Source organism: Chrysemys picta, chromosome 1 (assembly GCF_011386835.1).
Source record: "Chrysemys picta bellii isolate R12L10 chromosome 1, ASM1138683v2, whole genome shotgun sequence".
Lineage (NCBI taxonomy): Eukaryota > Metazoa > Chordata > Testudines > Emydidae > Chrysemys > Chrysemys picta.
The window spans coordinates 138,864,644-138,887,411 of record NC_088791.1 but is presented as its reverse complement, the minus strand read 5'-3'; the positions used below and the strand labels follow the sequence as shown (position 1 = coordinate 138,887,411).

At 42.7% G+C, this 22,768-nt stretch overlaps 1 protein-coding gene across 2 annotated transcripts in view; it reads right to left on the bottom strand.

Moving 5' to 3' along the window:
• Positions 1–22,199, bottom strand: part of LOC101937198 (C-type lectin domain family 1 member B-like) — a 40,591-nt gene extending 18,392 nt beyond the window's left edge. Inside the window, exon 1 of one of the 2 annotated variants that reach the window (XM_065571814.1) lies at positions 22,063–22,199. In XM_065571814.1, the coding sequence (XP_065427886.1) occupies positions 22,063–22,147 (85 nt within the window). In that variant the 5' untranslated portion in view covers positions 22,148–22,199. Of the gene's footprint in view, positions 1–9,881; positions 10,125–22,062 lie in introns of those variants that run through there. The other variant, XM_024110147.3, reaches the window with a different exon arrangement.
• Positions 22,200–22,768: the final 569 nt, after the last annotated feature.

Below are 22,768 nucleotides of genomic sequence, written 5' to 3'. Positions count from 1 at the left end.
CCCAAAATTATATTGTCTTGCTTTGTATAAAGATCTATACAGCGTAAGCTCATTAAATTCTCCCCCTCCCTTAATATAGAAATGAAATTCACCTCCCCCCATTATGAATTGCATAAACTGGGTTTCAAAATAAACAAAAACAAATGTATTAACTACAAAAGGTAAATGTTAAGTGATTATAAGAGATAGCAAACAGAACAAAGTAGATTACTTAGCAAATAAAACAAAACATGCAAACTAGGCTTAATACATTAAAGAAATTGGCTATAAATAGTAATTTCTCACCCTAAATGTTGTTTTATGCACGATGCAGAGTTTCTTGAAGATAAACTGCACTGCTTGCAGCTTAACTCTCCAGGTATACCCTCCACAGGCTGACCTTTCTCGCATGGGCTCAGCCCCTACCTCCCCCAGCTTAGTTCCTTTGTTTCTTCAGGTGTTTTCAGCATTCTTCCTTCTTGGGCAGTGGAGAAGAGCCTAGATTAACTCACTCCCCAGCCTTAAATAGGATTTGCATATGGCAGGAATCCTTTGTTTCCCAGGCTGACCCTCACCCCCTTCCCGTGGAAAAGTACCAGCATTTCAAGATGGAATTCTGTAGCAGGTGACATGATCACATGACCCTGCAGTGTCAAAGCATCATCCCAGGAGACTTCTCAGGAAGGAGGGAAATTAGTATTTTCAAAGTCCTATTGTCCTTCCTAATGGCCCATCCAGGCTGTTTGCATACTGTCTGGTGGGCGTTCTCCCAGTTGAAAACACAGTTATAATCATTACATAGTCAATATTTCTAACTTCAGTTACAGAAATGATACATGCATACAAATTGGGTAATCATGTTGAGTAAATAATAACCTCTCCAATGATACCTCAAATGACCCATCTTGCATAAAAATATCTTAGCTATGACATATTCATATCATAACAATATTTGTATGAAGAATATTGGGGTGTAATGTCCCAGATAAATTATTAAAAAACTCATAATTTGCTGAATAATAATATCAATGCAAAGTGAAGTTATAAACATAAGATGAGATCATGACTAAAATTATGTTTTCCAGGGAAGTCTGAGGAGTGGGCAAACCAGTTCCTTAGAGACAAAGGACAATCTGACACCTCAGCCAGATGTAAACAAGGCTAATGGACCATTGCCTACTAAGCGGCCATTCTTTGCCGGGAAAGGGTGCAGGGGCAAATAATCTACATCTAAGTAAATAAGTAGCATGGAGTTTCCTTCCACACAGACTGCCTGTTGCCTTGCTCCCAGCTGGAAATTCTTCTCAAAGAGGGGACAGGATTATAAAATGAAGGGGCAGACACCCCAAGGCACCCATTCTCCTTCCTCTCTTTCTATCAATTCACTGAACAAGAAGGAACAATGGAAGCAGCCATTACATAGAAGAAAGGGTCCTGACCTAAGAAGTTTGTCCAGTAAGACTTTTGGGAGCAAATGGGGACAGAAACTTTGCTTTGAATTTAACGTAGTTTGTTAAGTTAGGCACTAGTGTTTTATCTTTATTTTTCTTGTAATTGTTTCTGACTTTTATGCTTCATTACATGTATTCACTTAAAATCTCTCTCTTTGTAGTTAATAAACTTGTTTTATTGTTTTATCTAACCAAGTGTGTTTAAATCAATATGTCTGGGAAACTCCATTTGGGATAACAAAATTTGTGCATATAATTTATCTTAATAAAATGATGGACTTTATATGAATTTCCATTGTTTAGGACAGAGCTGGGCAGTACAGAACATATATTTCTGGGGGGAAATCTAAGCTTGGGGGTGTGCTGGGGTCACCCTGCAATATAATCAAGATGTGGCTAGCTGTCTGAAGCACACACATAGACATAGCTGTGAGTGATTGAATGCTGGAGTCTGTTTGTGAGCAGTCCTGAGCGGAGGATACAGTAGAAAATTGTAAAGGGAAGCTCAGGTTAGAGGCCAGGAGTGACACAGCTACTCATTACTCTGGATTCTACCTGGGTAGGTCACAATCAGAAGTTAGGAATTCCAGGAAATTGATAATGGATTATAAAGTGGATAGAAAGCTGGCTAGATCATCTGGCTCAACGGGTAGTGATCAATGGCTCCATGTCTAGTTGGCAACCAATATCAAGTGGAATGCCCCAGGGGTCAGTCCTAAGGCTGATTTTGTTCAACATCTTCATTAATGATCTGGATGATGGGATGGATTGCACCCTCAGCAAGTTCACGGATGACACTAAACTGGGGGGAGAAGTAGACACACTGCAAGGTAAGGAAAGGGTCCAGAGTGACCTAGAAAAATTGGAGGATTGGGCCAAAAGAAAACTGATGCAGTTCAACAAGGACAAGTGCAGAGTCCTGCACTTAGGACGGAAGAATCCCATGCACTGCTACAGGCTGGGGACTGACTGGCTAAGCGGCAGTTCTGGAGAAAAGGACCTGGCAATTACAGTGGATGAGAAGCTGGATATGAGTCAGCAATGTGCCCTTGTTGCCAAGAAGGCTAATGGCATATTGGGCTGCATTAATAGGAACATTTCCAGCAGATCGAGGAAAGTGATTATTCCCCTCAATTTGGCACTGGTGAGGCCACATCTGGAGTATTACATCTGGTTTTGGGCCCCCACCAAAGAAATATGTGGACAAATTGGAGAGAGTCCAGCAGAGGGCAACAAAAATGATTAGGGGGTTCGGGCACATGACATACAGGGAGAGGCTGATGGAACTGGGGTTATTTAGTCTGCAGAAGAGAAGAGTGAGGAGGGATTTGATAGCATCCTTCACCAACCTGGGGGGAGGGACAGCTCAGTGGTTTGAGCATTGGCCTGCTAAACCCAGGGTTATGAGTTCAATCCTTAAGGGGGCCACTTAGGGATCTGGGGCAAAATCAGTACTTGGTCCTACTAGTGAAGGCAGGGGGCTGGACTTGATGACCTTTCAAGGTCCCTTCCAGTTCTAGGAGATAGGCTATCTTTATTTATTTATAACCTAAAGGGGGGTTCCAAAGAGGATGGAGTTAGGCTGTTCTCAGTGGTGGCAGATGACAGAACAAGGAGCAATGGTCTCAAGTAGCAGTGGGGGAAGTGTAGGTTGGATATTAGGAAAAACGATTTCATTAGGAGAGTGATGAAGCATTGGAATGGGTTACCTAGGGAGGTGGTGGAATCTTCATCCTTAGAGGTTTTTAAAGACTGGCTTGGCAAAGCTCTGGCTGGGAAGATTTAGTTGGAGTTGGACCAACCCGGTTGGTCCTGCTTTGAGCAGGGGGTTGGACTAGATGATCTCATGAGGTCTCTTCCAACCCTGATAGTCTATGATTCTATGAAGCCATGGGCCATAAGTAGAAATCTATGGCAGCAGAGTTAATGACAGTGAGAAGTTTTTTTTCCATATATTAAGAACAATATGAACTCTGACAATGGTATGGGTTCATTGCTAGATGGAAATGGTAGAATTATCAATAATAATGCAGAATAGGCAGAAGTGTTCAATAAATATTTGTGTTCTATGTTTGAGGAAGAAAACGGGTGATGCAGTCTCATCATATCGTGGTGATATCACTCTTTCCATTCCACTTGTATCTCTGGAGAATGTTAAACAAGCTACTAAAGTTAGAACATTTTAAAATCAGCAGGTCCAGATAACTTGCATTCAAGAGTTTTAAAAAAGCTGACCATTGCTCAGAGTAATGAGGAAGTTCCAGAAAAGTGGAAGAAACTAATGCTATGCCAACTTTTAAAAAGAGTAAACAGGATGACCCAGATAATTATAAACCTATCAGCCTGCCATCAGTTCTTGGCAAGATAATGGAGTATCTGATATGGGACTCAATCAATAATGAACTAAAGGACATTAATATAATTAATGCAAATCAGCATGGGTTTATGGAAAATAGATCTGGTCAAACTAACTTGATTTTTTTTTATGAGATTACAAGTTTGGTTGATAAAAATAATAGGATTGATATAATGTACTTTGCCTTCAGTAAAGCATTTGACTTGGTGCCACACGGCATTTTGTTAAAAAAACTAGAATGATATAAAATTAACATGACACACATTAAATGGATTAACAACTGGCTAACAAATAGGTCTCAAAATGTAACTAAATGGGCAATTGTCATCAAGTGGGTCTGTTTCCAGTGAAGACCCACAGGAAATAGGCCCTATGCTATATAACATTTATATCAATGACCTGGAAGAAAATATCAAATCATCACTGATGAAGTTTGCAGATGAAGAAAAAAAAAAAAGTTGGGGAGTGGTAAATAATGTAGCGGGCGGGTCACTAATTCAGAGTGGTCTAGACAGCTTAGTAAACTGGATACAAGCAAACAATATGTGTTTTAATATGGCTAAATGTAGCATCTGGGAACAAAGAATGCAGACCATACTTTGATGATGAGGGACTCTATCCTGGGAAGCAGTGACTCTGAAAAAGGTTTGGGCATGGTGGTTGATGATCAGCTGAACACAACCTATCAGTGTGATTCTGTGACCAAATGAGCTAATGCAACCCTGGGGCCATAAACAGAGGAAACTTGAGTAGGAGTAGGGAAGTTATTTTACATCTATATTTGGGGCTGGTGAGACTGCTGCTGGAATACTGTGTCTAGTTCTAGTTCCCACAGTTCAGAGAAAAGCAATGAGAATGATTAAAGGATTAGAAAACCTGCTCAAGCTATTTAGCTTAACAAAGAGGAGGTTAATGGGGACTTGATTTCAGACTATAACTATCTACATGTGGAACAAATATTTAATAATGGGCTCTTCAATCTAGCAGAGAAAGGAACAATATGATTCAATGGTTGGAAGATTAATCTAGACAAATTCAGCAAAAACAATGAGGAGTCTTTGTGGCACCTTAGAGACTAACACATTTATGCCCAAATAAATCTGTTAGTCTCTAAGGTGTCACAAAGACTCCTCATTGCTTTTGCTGATACAGACTAACACGGCTACCCCTCTTAGACAAATTCAGACTAGGAATAAGGCATACATTTTTAATGGTAGCATAATGAACCATAGGAACAATTTACCCAGGGTTGCAGTGAATTCTCCATCACTGACAACTTTTAAATCAGGATTGGATGTGTTTCTAAAAGATCTGCTCTAGGAATTCTTTTGGGGATGTTCTATGTCCTGTGCTATACAGGAGGAAAGACTAGATGACCACAACGGTCCCACCTGGCTTTAGAATCTATAAATCTATGAAAACCAACAGTGCATTTAGTGTCTAAAAGCTGTGTGTCCTGGAACTGCTTTATTTTGCTGCTTTTTTCCCCACTTTGTGGGTATGTGAGAAACCAAGACACTGAGCCAGCTTCTAATCTGGAGTGGTGAGAGGTCTGCTTGGAAAGGGCTGCAGCTACACAAGGTTCCAACAGACTCTTTTCCACTGCAGGGGCTACAGATGGTCAGCACAGACCCCAGAGTGCGTGGGCTCCCCACTGCCATCTGTCTCCAGAGCTTCTGTGGGGCCCTATGTAGAGATGAATGCTAGAAACATTACCTGCCCTCACCAGGGTAAATCCTTCACAGGCCACAGCAGCAGCCCTTGCTGGTGAAGGAAGTTGTCATCATTTGCCCTATCTATACATGTGAGGATGAATGAAGCCCCCTGTGTATTATTACATAACAGTTCAGACTTGGCTTAATTTCTTGTATCGTCTCCTTATCAGTCAATACCATGGCTATGGAGGAAACAAGAAGTCCATCTACTGCCAGCATTGATATCTCCTCCAACCAATAGTCATTTGCCTCCTTCTCTTCCAGAAATGGCATGTCCTTCCTCATCATCAGCTTACCTCCCCTTTCTATGATACCATTAGCCCCCCTCTCTCTCCAGATACCATCCAGTCCCCCTTAAGTGGTTTTTGTTCTTCTTAAATGACAATCTTTGTAATGGCAAAATATTTTAGAAGTGGGGTTTCAACAGAAAGGATGTAAAGAGTGAACAAAAGGGTAGAAAATGAGAGCAGAATTCCCTAAACAGAACAAAGGGTTAGAAATGTATATGAAAAAGAATATCAACTTTTGTGACACTCGCTAGGGTAAAATTACAAGACTATTGATCCTCATGCTTCAGGGAATAAATGATCACCAGCTAGGTTCAGGAAGGTTAGTACCACATAGTGGTAGTTGCTATTTTGCTGCCTTATATAAGTTGTATTCTTTTAATCTGCTTTAGTGAGTTTAATGTAATGTTCCACTAATTATGCTATTTGATAACAGCTAGGGAATAAAGAAAAATCAAATTATAAAGATTTTAACTTGCAAATATCTCCAGCTCCCAGAAATGGATGTTTACACAGACATCACAAATGGAATAAGGTGTGAAACCCTTTTGGAGAGAACCAAGATGTTACAACTCAATTTTATAAACTCTTTGATTGGATAATATGCACTTGAACCAGATCCTCAGCTGGAGTAAATTGGAATGATCCACTGAAGTCAGAATAGTGGCACCAGGTTTTGACCAGTTCTAGCTACAAGTGAGTTAACTCCCCAATTAATTACAATCCAGTTCCAATTTGGAGTGTGTATGGGACAGTAACTGTGTGCCCAGTTCATATTAACACTTTGCATAAGTCCAAGGCTGGAACACAGACTGAAGACCCTGTTAAATCCAGGTTAGTTCCCATCTTCACTTCAAAATAGAATGTTGTTTTAACCAGTCTTGTAAATGGGTCTCCCTACATGGTTGTTTTTGTAATGTAGACAGGTTCATGACCCACATGCTCTGAGAGAGCGCCTGGCCCTGTGAAAAAAGGCAACATGCTGTAGTGGAAAGAAACAAAAGGACTTTCTGAAACATAACAGTTTTCATCTTACTTAGCCAACATCCCATGTAATTAACTGCAAGTGTGTTTTTAGTCTAGCTGTATTTCTAGTCTCCTTATTGAACCAGGTCCCTGTCACCCTGGCCTGCCTGCTTTGTGCTGCTCTGGAAATGAAAAACAGGAAGAACGTCTACTTAACTATCTATATGGGAATCCCCATAATAGGAAATCCCTAGTTGGAATAGCCAACTCCATACCACCTAGCCATAACATAAAGCAAGTGTCTAGGACATGGCTAAGGAAGGGGACATGGCAAGAGTGCCCCTGCACTCCAGTGATCACCACTTGTGAAGGAGCCCCTTGGGCACTGTTGCAGCCAGGCATAATTTAAAGCAGGACTGAGACTGCTCTAAATTATGCCAAGGGATGAGTCAGCCTGTAAGCATGTGTCTTCATCTCTAGGACACACCTGATTCCTAGATCCAGCATTGCAGAGGACTTTGGCTCTCATACCACCTCTGGTGATGACTTCTTCGGCTGCAATGGCCAGTCCCAGCCAATGTCTTCTCCCTACCCCACCTGGGTCTTCTGTAGCTCAGCCCTCTGGCCAGGTCACATAAGAGTTCACCTTCTTCCACAGTAGCACAAACAACCTCAAACAGATCCTTAAAGTAATAGTCCTTCTGCTTCTCTCAACTTCTCTGTAGTTCCCTTGTTTGCCTTTGCATAGGGCTTTCCCTGCAGGCACCTAACCTGCCTCTGTATTGTTCTTCTGCCATTGTACCCTGCCTGTTAAACCTTATCCCAGTACTTCCCTCTGCCAGAGAGACCTGCCTCCTCTGCACTCTCTTCCCCTAAGTGAGCTCCCTCGGTCTACTTATAAGGCCTAGCTCCACCAACTCTGGCTGGGAGGCAATTAGTTAATCACCCCCAGGTGTGGAGCTGACTAATTGGGGGTTCTTTCCCTTACCTTGCAGATGATGGGGGTTAAGCCCCATCACACAACCCCAGGATTAGCAAACAGCAAAGGTGTCTTCAACTCCCTTTTATCTTCTCCCCCTTAGCTGCACTGAATGGAGCTTTGGCACAGCTGAGGATCTGGCCCCATTTGTTTACTTTGCCATTTTTCTTTTTACTCTCTACCCAAGGCAAAATAAACATTGCTTATATTAAAGATACCTATGGCTCCACTTCTCTTCCCACATGCATTGGTGCAAATCAGGATTAACCCCACTGAATTCAATGCAATTAGACTGCTGGAAAGACAGAACACAGTCAAGTTCCTGGAAGTGATTATGTTAGGTGTTGGACCGCTTTTCCTGGACACACTGAAGAGAAGGAAGTTCACTTTAAATCTCAGAGGAGACTGGGTCGGGAATGAGGGAACAGACCCAAAGAGTGGCAATGCCTTCCTCAAAAGTTGCTGCAAAGAAGCTGGCTGCAATCGGTGTGTGTCCAGAGAGCACTGAAAGATCTGTGTGCCTGCTTACAACATCTTCCCAGAGCCAGACTATTAAATCTTCCTTTAAAGCTTTTGACATTGGTCAGTATCAGAAACAGGATTTCTTTCTTTTTCTTTCTCTTTCCAGGCTTAGGTTCTGGGCATTTTACAATACTTAGATGGCCCAGATCCTTCACTGTGCTGTGACTAGGGTGACCAGATAGCAAGTGTGAAAAATCGGGACGAGGGGAGGGGAAATGTGTGTGTGTGTATGTGTGTGTAATAAAGTCCTATCTAAGACAAAACCCCTAATAATCAGGACAATCCTGATAAAATCGGGACATCTAGTCACCCTAGCTGTGACCCCTATGCACAGCACCTTTGGGACACAGTGGCATAGCTGACCCAGGAGGATCATACTAGTGTAGTAGCTCTGCTGTCAAGTCCCCTCCCTATGGCTGGTGTAAAGCTGTGGCTCTGGAAAAGAAAGCACAGCTAGAGTTTCACTGAACTCTGGAGATCCCCAACTGCTGTAATGACCATTTATGGCCACTAGCAGTGGACACAAGTTGGAGCAGCCTTCAGACTGCTCTAATTTATACCAAAGGACTAGCCTGTATGTAAAGACAAAATAACCTAACACCTTCCCTAGCGAGGTACAGCCCCAAGTTGGAGCATAAAGGCATCACAACTGGTGCTCTCAGAAATTTAAGCAAAAAAAGAGGAATGTGGTTTTCAGTTTGATTCACTTGGGATCCGCGGTTTCCTTAGCTGAATGCAAATCCTGCTGCAGAGGACAGGATGGGGGTTTGTGGTCTGAACTGGTCAGGGAGCCAGAGCAAACAAAAGACCAGGTTTGTGAGTGTTTTATTTAAATAGTCTCTCATTCATTGTTTCAGGGAAAGGTTCCATTAATCAAGTTTGTTTTTTGAGGAATGTTTTTCTTACACTTACTAATGTGCTCTTGGTGTATTTTTTTTAAAGTGACCTATGACAATTTGAAGTGTTTCCCCCTTCTCTGGCTGTGTTTACCCTCTCACATGGAGATGCCACAAATGCTCCATACCCTGAAAGCAAGTTATCATTTGTCACCAAATGTTACAACCTCCCATGAGAAAGAAGCAACCTGGAGCCTGTCAAATATGAAAGAGAACAAAGATTCTCATTTCCCCATGGACCAGAGTTTGGCAACTGTAAAATTCTAACCTAGGGCCACATCATCCCATGGATAATTCTACAGAAATCCCCACCGAATTCATTATGAACTGATGGCACAATATGTCCTCAAGACTGTCAGACTCTACTCTAGAGCCTGATCCTCGAACACTTACTACCTTTCACACTGCTCATTCCCATGGGTAGTCCTATTAAAGTCAATAGGACTACTCATGGTAGTAAGTACTACTTTCAGCAATTAGTGTTCGCAGGATTGGGTCCCTATATAATAAAATGATATGGTGAGAAACATCTCCCTAAATGCTTTGAACAGCATTGTGCATGCTTCTCCACTAATCACAATAAAACAGGACAAATTCACCACTGGTGTGACTCTACTGAAAAGGATGGGGTTAAAGGAGTGAATCTGGCCCATTCTGTCTAAGATTAGGTTGAGACCACTTCCCAACTAAGCTACTTTAAGCACAACTAAAAAGCCCATAGAAACTGTACCTTTTCCCTCAGGAGCAGCAGGCTTTGAGATATTTTCCAGTGCATAAGATTTACTAAATTCCAGATCCGCATATGTTATTTCTTCTGTCATAGCTGGTGAAGAGAGCAGCTTATATTTCAAGTCAAAAAATTATAGCACTTTTGAGGTTCTGCAGCTGTTGAGTGATGGAAAAGATCTGCTGTTTTAGAGAGGGCTCCTTTTTAATGAAATACAAATGAGGCAACCCGGATATCAGAAAAGAGCAGCCCAGAACTTCCTATAACAGGAAGTTATGAAAGAAAAATGTTCCCTTTTGATGGAGAAATTGTGCCTCTTTCTTTCTTCCTCTGCCTCCCTTCTCGCCTATCTGCCCTCCACTTGTTTCTCTCTGCAACGGCTGAAGAAAACACAGCCCTGTCTGTGTAAATTCTGTGGTTTGCTTTTTAAAGAGGCAACTTGTTTCTGGAGAACTGCAGGTTCAGGATTCACATGCAGGAGTGAATACAGGATTTTCACAGCATCATAGTCATGTTCTCTTGTTACCAACTACATGTGGTAGAGATTAGCACTCTGCACTGCCCAGCAGTGGGTGTGGGACCAATTCTCAGTCCTTGTCTCTTGCCACAGGATTCTGACAGTACTCCAGACACTGGGTACAATGCCCAGGAGTTAGAGCTCTATGTGACATGCAGAAGCCCTAAGTCCAGATACTTGAGCCCAGATCCTGGGCTGATATAAATCAGTGCATTGATCACTGATGTCCAATTTGCACCATCTGAGCATCTGGCATCTAGTTTCTACCACCTCAAGTCAGAAAGAGCAAGGAGTGCTGCAGGGATCAGGACCAATGCCTGGGAACCTCTGCTTTTTTCTCTGACATAAAATCATAGAATCATAGCATCATAGAAGATTAGGGTTGGAAGAGACTTCAGGAGTTCATCTAGCCCAACACCCTGCTCAAAGCAGGACCAACCCCAACGGAATCATCCCAGTCAGGGCTTTGTCAAGACGGGTCTTAAAAACCTCTAAGGATGGAGATTCCACCACCTCCCTCGGTAACCCATTCCAGTGCTTCACCAACCTCCTAGTGAAATCATTTTTCCTAATATCCAACCTAGACCTCCCCCACTGCAACTTGAGACCATTGCCTCTTGTTCTGTCATCTGCCACCACTGAGAACAGCCAAGCTCCATCCTCATTGGAACCCCCCTTCAGGTAGTTGAAGGCTGCTATGAAATCCCCCCTCACTCTTATCTTCTTCAGATTAAATAAGACCAGTTTCCTCAGCCTCCCCTCATAAGTCATGTGCCCTAGCCCCCATTCATTTTTGTTGCCCTCCGCTGGACTCTCTCCAATTTCTCCACATCCTTTCTGTAGTGCGGGGCCCAAAACTGGATGCTATACTCCAGATGTGGCCTCACCAGTGCCAAATAGAGGGGAATAATCACTTTCCTCGATCTGCTGGAAATATTCCTATTAATGTAGCCCAATATGCCATTAGCCTTCTTGGCAACAAGCGCACATTGTTGACTCATATCCAGCTTCTCGTCCACTGTAATCTCCAGGTCCTTTTCTGCAGAACTGCTGCTTAGCCAGTTGGTCCCCAGCCTGTAGCAGTGCATAGGATTCTTCCGTCCTAAGTGCAGGACTCTGCACTTGTCCTTGTTGAACCTCATCAGTTTTCTTTTGGCCCAATCCTCCAATTTGTCTAGGTCACCCTAGATCCTATCCCTACCCTCTAGCATCTAGCATATCTACCTCTCCCCCCAGCTCAGTGTCATCCGTGGACTTGTTGAGGGTGCAATCCATTCCATCATCCAGATCATTAATGAACATGTTGAATAAAACCGGACTCAGGACCGACCCTTGAGAACGTCGCTTGATACCGGCTGCCAACTAGACATTGAGCCATTGATCGTCACTGGTTGAGCCTGACAATCTAGCTAGCTTTCTATCCACCTTATAATCCATTCATCCACGTGCTGGCAAGAATACTGTGGGAGACCGTATCAAAAGCTTTGCTAAAGTCAAGGTAGATCATGTCCACCGCTTTCCCCATATCCACAGAGCCAGTTATTTCATCACAGAAGGCAATCAAGTTGGTTAGGCATGACTTGCCCTTGGTGAATCCATGCTGACTATTCCTGATCACCTTCCTCTCCTCCAAGTGCTTCAAAATGGATTCCTTGAGGACCTGCTCCATGATTTTTCCAGGGACTGAGGTGAGGCTGACTGGTCTGTAGTTCCCCAGATTCTCCTTCTTCCCCTTTTTACAGATGGGCACTATATTTGCCTTTTTCCAATCATCCAGGATCTCCCCGATCGCCACAAGTTTTCAGAGATAATGGCCAATGGCTCTTCCATTACATCAGGCAAGTCCCTCAGTTGCATTAGATCTGGCCCCATGTACTTGTGCATGTCCAACTTTTCTAATTAGTCCTTAATTTGTTCTTTCACCACTGAGGGCTGCTCACCGCCTCCCCATACTGTGCTGACCAGGATAGCAGTATGGGATCTGGCCTTGAATGGGAAGACCGAGGCAAAAAAAACACTGAGTACTTCAGCATTTTCCACATCATCTGTCACTAGGTTGCCTCCCACATTCAGTAAGGGTCCCGCACTTTCCCTGACCTTCTTGTTGCTAACATACCTGTAGAAACCCCTCCACATCCCTTACTAGCTGCAACTCCAATTGTGCTTTGGCCTTCCTGATTACACCCCTGCATGCTCCAGTAATAATTTTATACTCCTCCCTAGTCATCTGTCCAAGTTTCCACTTATTGTATGTTTTCTTTTTGTGTTTAAAATCACCGAAGATTGCTCTGTTAAGCCAAGCTGGTTGCCAGCCATATTTACTATTCTTTCTGCACATTGGGATGGTTTGTTCCTGAACCCTCAATAAGGCTTCTTCAAAATACTGCCAGGTCTCCTTTCTCCCTTATATTAGCTTCCAAGGAGATCCTGCCCATCAGTTCCCTGGAGGAGTCAAAATCTGCTTTTCTGAAGTCCAGGGTCCATATTCTGCTGCTCTCCTTTTTTCCTTTTGTCAGGATCCTGACTCAACCATCTCATGGTCACTGTTGCCTAGGTTGTTACTCGCTTCTACTTCCCCTACTAATTCTTCCCTGTTTGTGAGCAGCAGGTCAAGAGGAGCTCTGCCCCTAGTTGGTTCCTCCAGCACTTGTAGCAGGAAGTTCTCCCCAACAGTCCCCAAAAACTTCCTGGATTGTGCATTGCTGTATTGCTCTCTGAGCAGATGTCAGGGTGATTGAAGTCCCTCATGAATACCATGGTCTGTGATCTGGAAACTTCAGTTAGTTGTCTGAAGAAAGCCTCATTTACCTCATCCTCTTGATGTGGTGGTCTATAGCAGATGCCCACCACAACATCACCCTTGTTGCTCTCGCCTCTAAACTTAACCCAAAGACTCTCAACAGGCTTTTCTCCAGTTTCAAACTGGAGCTCTGAGCAATCATACTGCTCTCTTACATACAGTGCAACTCCTCCACCTTTCCCCCCCCACCTGTCCTTCCTGAACAGTTTATACCCATCCATGACAGTGCTCCAGTCATGTGAGTTACCCCACCAAGTTTCTGTTATTCCAATCATGTCATCATTCCTTGATTGTGCCAGGACTTCCAATTCTTCCTGCTTGTTCCCCAGGCTTCTTGCATTCGTGTATATGCACCTACGATAACTACCCGATTGTCCTACTTTCTCAGTATGAATCAGGAGGCTTCACATCTTGTACTCTCCTCTTTGTGTTTCCTTCCAGTATCCCACTTCCCCCTTACCACAGGGCTTAGGGCTCCATCCCATGGTGAACCTAATATAAAGCCCTCCTTACTAGGTTGACAAGCCTGCCTGTGAAGATGCTCTTCCCTCTCTTCATTAAGAGGAACCCATCTCTTCCTAGCAGTCCTTCTTCCTGGAACAACATGTCATGGTCAGAGAATACAGCACCCTCTCTCTGAAGCCACCTGTGTAGCCACTCATTTATTTTTACAATTTGATGGTCCCTACCTGGGCCTTTTCCTTCAACAGGGAAGATGGACGAGAACATGATTTGCGCCTCAAATTCCTATATCCTTCTTCCCAGAGCCATGTAGTCTGCAGTGAGCCACTCAAGGTCATTCTTGGCAGTATCATTGGTGCCCACATGGAGAAGTAGGAAGGGGTAGCGGTCCGAGGGCTTGATCAATCTCAGCAGACACATCCTGAATTCTAGCTCCAGGCATGTGAGACTTCAGCTGTAATCCTATTCCTGGAATCTTGTTTGTATAGTCCTAGGAGGATAGTGTATGGCACAAAGACAAGTTCATGGAAGGGGACAGGTTTTGTGGCTGCACAAGAAGGTAAAGGGAGGATGCAACATGTGTGCTGGCTTTTGTGTCTCCTCCATAGGGGCAAGGAACCTTTGTAGGCCCTGCACTCTTCTCAGTGTGGGGATTGCTCCTTTTTAGAACTCCTCAGAGTTCAAGGCTCTCCTAAATTAAGGGAGAAGGAGGGAAGGAGCTGGCTAGCCTGGGAGGAGGAGGGCATGCTGCACACTCGCACCCTCCAAGAAGACAGAGCTCAGGTGTGTCACCCTGTTTCCCAGGGAGATCTAGCAGGCATTGTATTTTTTTGGGCCATAGTGATTCCCACTTCTCCTGCTAGGGCACTAGAGCTCTGAGCCATAGCTATTAATAGCTGCCATAGTCAGGCCTTACGATATCGAAGCAAAGTTTGTAACATCCAGAGCAATGGAAATAGTGGAACAGGCTCCCCTGGGGAAGTGGCTGAGTACCCAGTGAGGGAGGGAGATTCTAGAGAGTTTGGATTTGATGTGGGAATGCAGAAGGGCATAGCCCTGTGGGATTCCAGGGGTCAGGAGATCAGACTGGATGACCCAGGAGTCCCCTATTTGTTATGATTCTGTGTCACCCTCACACTCTGCTGAGGTACAGACAACTTTTCTATGAAGCCCAAAACACACATTGTAAAGGCTGGATGTCTGATGTTCAGGTTTCCTGTGTGACTTACACCATTGTGAAATGAAATAAGAACTACAACACGCGGATTGCACATGGGTTTCACAATCTGAATCGCTAAAGTAATGGGACCGATTCTCATTTACACTGCCAGAGTGGTATAAACAAGCCTTAGGGTGACTGAGAATCAAGCCTTAATGTGGGGTTTGTTTTGTTTTTCTTCCCCAATAAACTGAAAACATTATAAACATTAACATTGGTATCAGTGCACAATAGAAACAAACAGCATTTATAGTGGAAGCAAGTTAGATCATAAAATACTGAGTTTTAATAAGTTCACTTGTTAGTAACACAGAGAAGGAAAATTGTATTTAAAATATCAAAATCTTAGCCTCCATCATGTGCCAGCCATCCCCCTCTGCCATGTACATTGGCCAAACCGGAAAGTCTCTACGCAAAAGAATAAATGGACACAAATCAGACATCAAGAATTGTAACATTCAAAAACCAGTAGGAGAACACTTCAATCTGCCTGGACACTCAATAACAGACTTAAAAGTGGCAATTCTTCAACAAAATCTTCAAAAACATACTCCAACGAGAAACTGCAGAACTGGAATTAATTTGCAAACTGGACACCATCAAATTAGGCCTGAATAAAGACTGGGAGTGGATGGGTCACTACAAAAAGTAATTTTACCTCTGCTGATACTCACACCTTCTTCTCAGTTGTTGGAAATGGGCCACTTTGATTGCATTGGCCTTGTTAGCACTACAAAAGTAATTTTCCCTCTCTTGGTATTCACACCATGTTGTCAACTGTTGAGAATAGGCCTCTTGCACTTTAATTGAATTGGCTCGTTAGCACGGACCCCTACACACACTTGGTAAGGCAACTACCATCTTTTCATATGCTAGAATATATATTCTGCTTACTGTAGTTTTCACTCCATGCATCTGATGAAGTGGGTTTTAGTCCATGAAAGCGTATGCCCAAATAAATGTGTTAGTCTCTAAGGTGCCACAATGACTCCTCATTGTTTTTGATGTGCTTAAGTGTTTGCAGGTACAGGTAATTCAGTTGGACAGATCAAAGAAGAAAACACTGTCTGGAATTATTATAGTTATTGACCAAAATTCAGAATGTCCCAACCTTTAATTCTTAGTTTAAATTATCACTAAATGTTTTCTTTTCCAAAGGGAAAATATTTGAAAAACATTTTTTCCCTGACTGTGCCTTTAAAAAAGTTATTTCTTTTGGGAACTGTCTTGATAAAAACATTTAATTGTAGATGCCTAAACTTGTATGTCTAAAGATGGGATTTTCAAAAGTGCAAGTCACAGTTCAGGTCAACAGCACCTGTATTTTCCTTCCATAATTCTACTCAAGTTCCCAGCTCCCCAGCTATCACCTCTCTTGGACAGAGACCCCTGTCTCTATCCCTGCTGGGGGTTTTTTCCAGGGTGCACAGTTCCCCTACCTACACTGTGTTATTCCCAGCAAGCCAGACAGCCCTACACAGCAAGTGTCTGCGCTTTGCTTTTTCTTCAGAGGCTATAAACAGCATAATTTCCCACATTTATAAGTTACCACCCAGCCCTTTCTAAGCAAGCACATTTATCCTTAAGATAAAAGCATTACAGAGAAAACATATTAAAAATGCTGTGTCTTAACGAGTGGGGAAGCAGCAGCCTCTTTGCTGTTAGTACTACAATAGCCATGAGCTAGATCCGTAGCTGGTATAAAATGGCATAGCTTCAACTTATGTTTAAGCCAGCTTTCTCCCCCATTTTCCATTTCCTCCCCCAGTGAAGCACAAAGAAGCCGGTGAAGTAAAGTACGGTTCTGGTCCTCAGGGTCTAGCTGTCCATTTGGCAAATTCTTCTTAAGCTTTATTGTCATGCTGTATCTCAAAAATGGCAAGGTGTCTTGCTATTTTTGAATGCTGGGAAGATGTTCCTGTGTGAATCTGGAAAATCAAAATGTTCCCTTGTCATGTTATAGACATGTACGCTCTGATGCGTAGATCTACACAGAACTGTTATTGCGTTATTGAAGCCTTCCACATTCTATTCTAACACTTGTAGGGCATGAGTAAAATACATCAACAAACCTATGTAGAGTGGCAGGCCTAAACTAATAGGGATACTGAGAACAGGACTGAGACAAGAAAAATTGGTAGTGGGGAAATTGCATGGGCCCTTCAGCAACTTAATCTGTCTCTATCCAGCACTACGAACCACAATATTAATCTGTTTTTGTCTAAGCTGATCCATCTTGGGAGACAACTGGAACAACTATACAGTATCAGGAGACTGTTTTCATAAATTCAGGAGCAGATCCTTAGATAAAATTGGTGTAACTCTTTTGATTTCAATGAGCTATGCTGCTTTACACCAGGTGAGAATATGGCCCTCCTTCATCTCTAGGTCACTGGTTCTTCTACACCTCCAGGTTGTTAACTCCCATCTGGAGGCCCCTCAGGGGCCTATCTGAAATAAGTGGGTGAATTCCAGTCTTGCTCTGAGAAGGATGGTGTTTACATCACAAAAATCACTACCAGATAAGAATTAATTGGCTCCACTCAATGTCTCAGCAGAGGGGTGAAAACTGGAATAGACCATAGCATGGGCCTCTGTCTCCCTTAGAGGTCCTTGGGGGTCAAGGATGAGGTTAACGTTGGCAGGGGGATGGGACCATGTGCATATGGGTGTTGGGTCTGGGAAGGCAGCTTGTGTTACTGCCCTCTGGGTTGTAGCTATTCTGGAAACAGAGGACATCAGCCTCCAGGGCTATTAGTCCTGCATTTTGCATCAGCACTTTAGAAAATAACACAAACTCAGTTGCTTGTTCTCAGTAGTCAGGAATCATTAGACACTCTCAGCTGCAGATGGAAAACCACAACAGAAAAGATGAGAAATATAAGAGACACTCAATGCTGATGTCATTAACAGTTGGTTGTGAAACCTGCCCCATCAACTGTATGCAAAGCAGCAGCGATGGTATCTGGGAAGTAAAATGAACTGCAATAGCAGGGCTGCTTTACCCCTCTAGCTTTTGTGGGTCTTTCCTGCATTACTCAACCCATAGCCAATGGTGTGGTTGCCACCATATAACAGCATCAAGCACTTTTGCAGTGTCACTAAGGAGAACTACTTGAAACTGCTTGAAATCTTGATGCAAGATGTCAAAAGCTTTGAGTGGAATATTTTGTACAAATGTGCTGACTTTTCACCCACTTTCTTGAAGATTTGAATACACACACAGCAAGACATGCCTGAAACTGAAGGAGTGAACTGGGTGTAATTTCTTGTATACTATTCTCTCCAGAATCCTCACTAGGACTCAGGAACAACCAGAGAAGAGGCTGTCCTTCTCAGGATTTGAATTGAGCTCAGCGCAGGCTGGGGCAGGTCTATGGGAATGAGGTAGTGATTGCACCGTGAATACCTATACACTGCAGTCATGACCGACAGAGCTCACAGTTACGGACCTTGCTATTGAGTTTCAGTGCCTCGATTTATGGAACTTTCAATGATCCGTGATACATTTATTATCTTTCTTCTCTGCCTGTGTAACATTTTCTGTCTGTGGTGATGAGGGACAGGAGAGGGAAGCAAATATAACTTTTTTGTGGATATGCTTTATGAGTCCTGAGTTTGCCTATTGAAAGGAAATCACATTATTAAGTCATTTGGGAAGTTTGGATGCAACAAGATCACAATGCTTCTGTCATAACTATAAAGGGGAGGGTAACAGCCCTCCTGTGTAGAATACTATAAAATCCCTCCTGGCCAGAGTCTCCAAAATCCTTTTACCTCTAAAGGGTTAAGAAGCTCAGGTAACCTGGCTGACACCTGACCCAAAGGACCAATAAGGGGACAAGATACTTTCAAATCTTGGTGGGGGGAAGGCTTTTGGTTGTTCGCTCTTGGGACTCAGAGGGACCAGACATCAATTCATGCTCTCCAAATCTTTCTGAACAAGTCTCTCATATTTCAAACTTGTAAGTAACAGCCAGGCAAGGTGTGTTAGTTTTATCTTTTTTTTCTCAACTTGTAAATGTACCTTTTGCTAGAGTGTTTATCTCTGTTTGCTGTAGCTTTGAACTTAAGGCTAGAGGGGGTTCCTCCGGGCTCTTTGAATCTGATTACACTGTAAAGTTATTTTCCATCCTAATTTTACAGAGATGATTTTTACCTTTCTTTCTTTAATTAAAAGCCTTCTTTTTAAGAACCTGATTGATTTTTCCTTGTTTTAAGATCCAAGGGGTTTGGATCGGTGTTCAACAGGGAATTGGTGGAAGAGTCTCCCAAGGCTACCCAGGGAGGAAAGGTTTTTGGGGGGGGAAGACAGAGTTTCCCAAATAACTCATAAATCATTTGGATGGTGGCAGCAAAAGCAGATCTAAGCTGGTAGTTAAGCTTAGAAGTTTTCATGCAGGCCCCCACATCTGTACCCTAAAGTTCAGAGTGGGGAAGGAACCTTGACAGTTTCATAATGCCCCAGGTAAATGTGGGGCTCTTTAATTTTCCTGCAGAGAACACGAAAGCCAGGATTAACTGATTGAAAACAGGAATAGAGTGAAAAACAAGATTCCTTATGAATGGAAGCCACAGGGAACTGCTTTAGCAGGGTGTAATGATGCCTATATATGATTTTGAACGTTTTGTTTTGGCCACAGGAAAGTGTTGGTTTTGACAAAAAGAGATTCTGGAAAGGTAGGAACGTAATTGTATAAAGACATGGTGGCAATTCTGTTGGTGATATATGAGTCAGAATGAATCCAAATTAGCACCTTTCACTGGAGCTGGAATTCTGCAAAATTGTAAGTCTCAATACTTACACATAACCAACAGGGCTATTAGCCCTATGAAGAGCACCAAGCACACCGTCAGCAAAGTCAGGGCAACTGGATGCCACACGGGGGAAGGAGCAGGGAGCCCTGAGAGAATCCAATAATAGTTTCAGTGATGAAAATAAGTGAAGTGACATCTCCTTTTTAATTACTCTTTTAAAATATATTGTTTTTCTTCACTCACACATGTTTTTAACAACTGAATATTCTGAGATTCTCGGGTCAAGCATAAAGCGAACAGAGGAGAAAGAAGAGATCTTGAGAAGCAGAAATAGCTGATTCATAAGAGTAGATTTTTATGTGTTGAGCTATTTTTATGATGAACCCAGCTCTGTACTGTCTGAGAATAATAGTAGTAGATAAACCTAATATTTAGGATATTTCAGGTTGTAAGGAGACTATAAACTTGGGGTGAGGTTGAAATCCTTCTCCTGAGCCCCAAGATAGTGTCAAGGTAAAATTTTCTATAGCCCTATATTTTCAAAAGTGATTTAGGCACTTAGAAAAAATGTTAGAGTAATGAGTCCAATGGGAATTCACCCACTCAGGAGGAAATACACATAGCTCCCAGAGTCTGCAGCATTCACAGATTCAGAAAGCAAAGTTTGAGGTTTTGTTTAATTTTTTAAAATAAACAGCTACAGTATGTTGAATATTGTTAATAAATGTGGAGCAGTTACATACTGGCGCACAGATCTCCTGCCCCATCACTCGGGATGATGGCAGCAACCACCAGTACATGGTGCAACATGAACAGATGGGTTTCAGAAGAGAACGAGTAAAGCAGGGGTAGGCAACCTATGGCACGCATGCCAAAGGCAGCACGCGAGCTGATTTTCAGTGGCGCTCACACTGCCTGGGTCCTGGCCACCAGTCCACGGGGCTCTGCATTTTAATTTATTTTTAAATGAAGCTACTTAAACATTTTAAAACCTTATTTCCTTACATATAACAATAGTTTAGTTATATATTATGACTTATAGAACGAGACCTTCTAAAAACATTCAAATGTATTATTGGCACGTGAAACCTTAAATTAGAGTGAATAAATGAAGACTCGGCACACCACTTCTGAAAGGTTGCCGACCCCTGGAGTAAAGGGTTCACATGAGCAGCAGGGTCTATAATTAAGGCCCATCTCATCTTTGATACTAGTTGCACCGAAGCTGCATAAATCAGAGATGAGGCTTTAAGAAAAACACAAAAACTCACAAGACTCACAATAAAATTACTGCAGATGACAAGGCTCCTCTGATCACATTTAGAAAATTTTGATCACAAGCATATGGATTAGAAACTTTTTCAATGGAAACTTCAGTTTATGGAAGCTGATTGCATTTAACCAGGAAAATATATTTGTCAAGGCCTGCATTAATTTTTTAAATTATGTAGTTTTTCCTTCTATCACAATGTCCTGCCTAATCTCAATCATAAAATATCTGGGTTGGAAGGGACCTCAGGAGATCATCTAGTTCAACCTGCTGCTCAAAGTAGGACCAATCCCCAGACAGATTCCCCCCATCCCTAAGTGGCCCCCTCAAGGATTGAACTTACAACCTTGGATTTATCAGGCCAATGCGCAAACCACTGAGCTATCCCTTCCCTCTCCCCAGCAAATCAATTTGATCAAAATAATCAAATCCAGATCAGGGATGTCTCCTGGCTGCAAGGGATTGATCTGGGAACCCCACAAGTCATAGCAGAGGGAAACATCAGAATAAGGTTTAATATAAAAGCAGAGACACCCTCCCCCAAGTTATCATCCTCAATAACAGATTCAATAATAGACATTTTCTTAGCCACTTCTTATATTTTTTTACAGATAAAATACATTATAAAGACCTATCGAGAAATATATATACACAATAGTTGCTCATTTCCTGAATTGGACTGGGGCTGTGAACTGTGTGCAAGTAATTATCCCCTGCCACAATGAAATAATCAGGATCATGAGTGGTGTTGATTAATTGCATTAATCTGTATGATGGTAGTGACTAGAGCAACCAGCCATTATTGGGGCCCTTTTGTTCTAGGTGCTGTACAAACACACAATAGGAGACAGTATCTACCTTGAAGAGCTTACAAACGAAATAGACAAGACAGACAAGTAGGGTTGTGATCAGTGTGATGACTGTAAACTTGTTCTTGCTACCATCATTTTTCTTTTTGTGAGGAGGCGATGTGGGGATTAGCGACATAAAAAGACAAAAGAAGAGATGGGGATAAGGGAGACAGGTGAGAACATGGAAAGGAGGAAGTGGAGTGAGGCTGAGACGCAATTCTGTGCGTGGGGCTGAGAGGGGGTTGGAGCAAGCAGCCAATCAGCCAATGGGCAAAAAGTCCAAGAAAAACTGTAGAAAATGTGATACCTCTGTTGTTGCCTGGATGTCCACGGGCAGATACTGGAGTTCGGGATTGCAAATTTAAAGTGGTGTATCCCTCCTCATCCTCCATATCCAATCTTTTGTCCTCCCTGGAGGACAGAGACACCCTGGCTGCCCTGTTAGACCAGTATTGGGAAAGGAAGAACTGTTCACATTTCAGCATTTCATCGGAAACCACACCGGAAATTTGCACTACACTCCTAAAAAGGAACTTGCAGCCTCAAGAATTAAAGTGACACTGTCAAGGTTGCAACCTTCCAGTCTTCTCTTTCTATTTTTAATTCATGTAATGTTTTGAAAGGTCAATGAAATGCCTCCTTAGAAGGAGGAATGACTTAAACATTTGTGAACACTTTTCATCTGGAGTCTTAAAGTGCTTTTGAAAGGAGGGTATCCCTAGTCACCTTTTACAGATGGGAGAGAGCTGAAGTGACTTGCCCAAGTCACATAATGAGTCAGTGTCAAAACCAGGAACAAGATTCAGGTTTCCTCCTCAGGAACTTCTGTTCTGTCCCCTACACTTGAAAACCTCCTTGTTTATAACTATCAAAGGTCTTAATAGGATCCACAGCTGTGGTGATAAAATGTTTGTGACTGGGGTGCCTGAATGGGCCATGCTGAGAATGACAACTCAGGGCAGACTGCGAGCAATAGGGCAGACAATCCCCAAGACTGGTGATTTATTCTATAA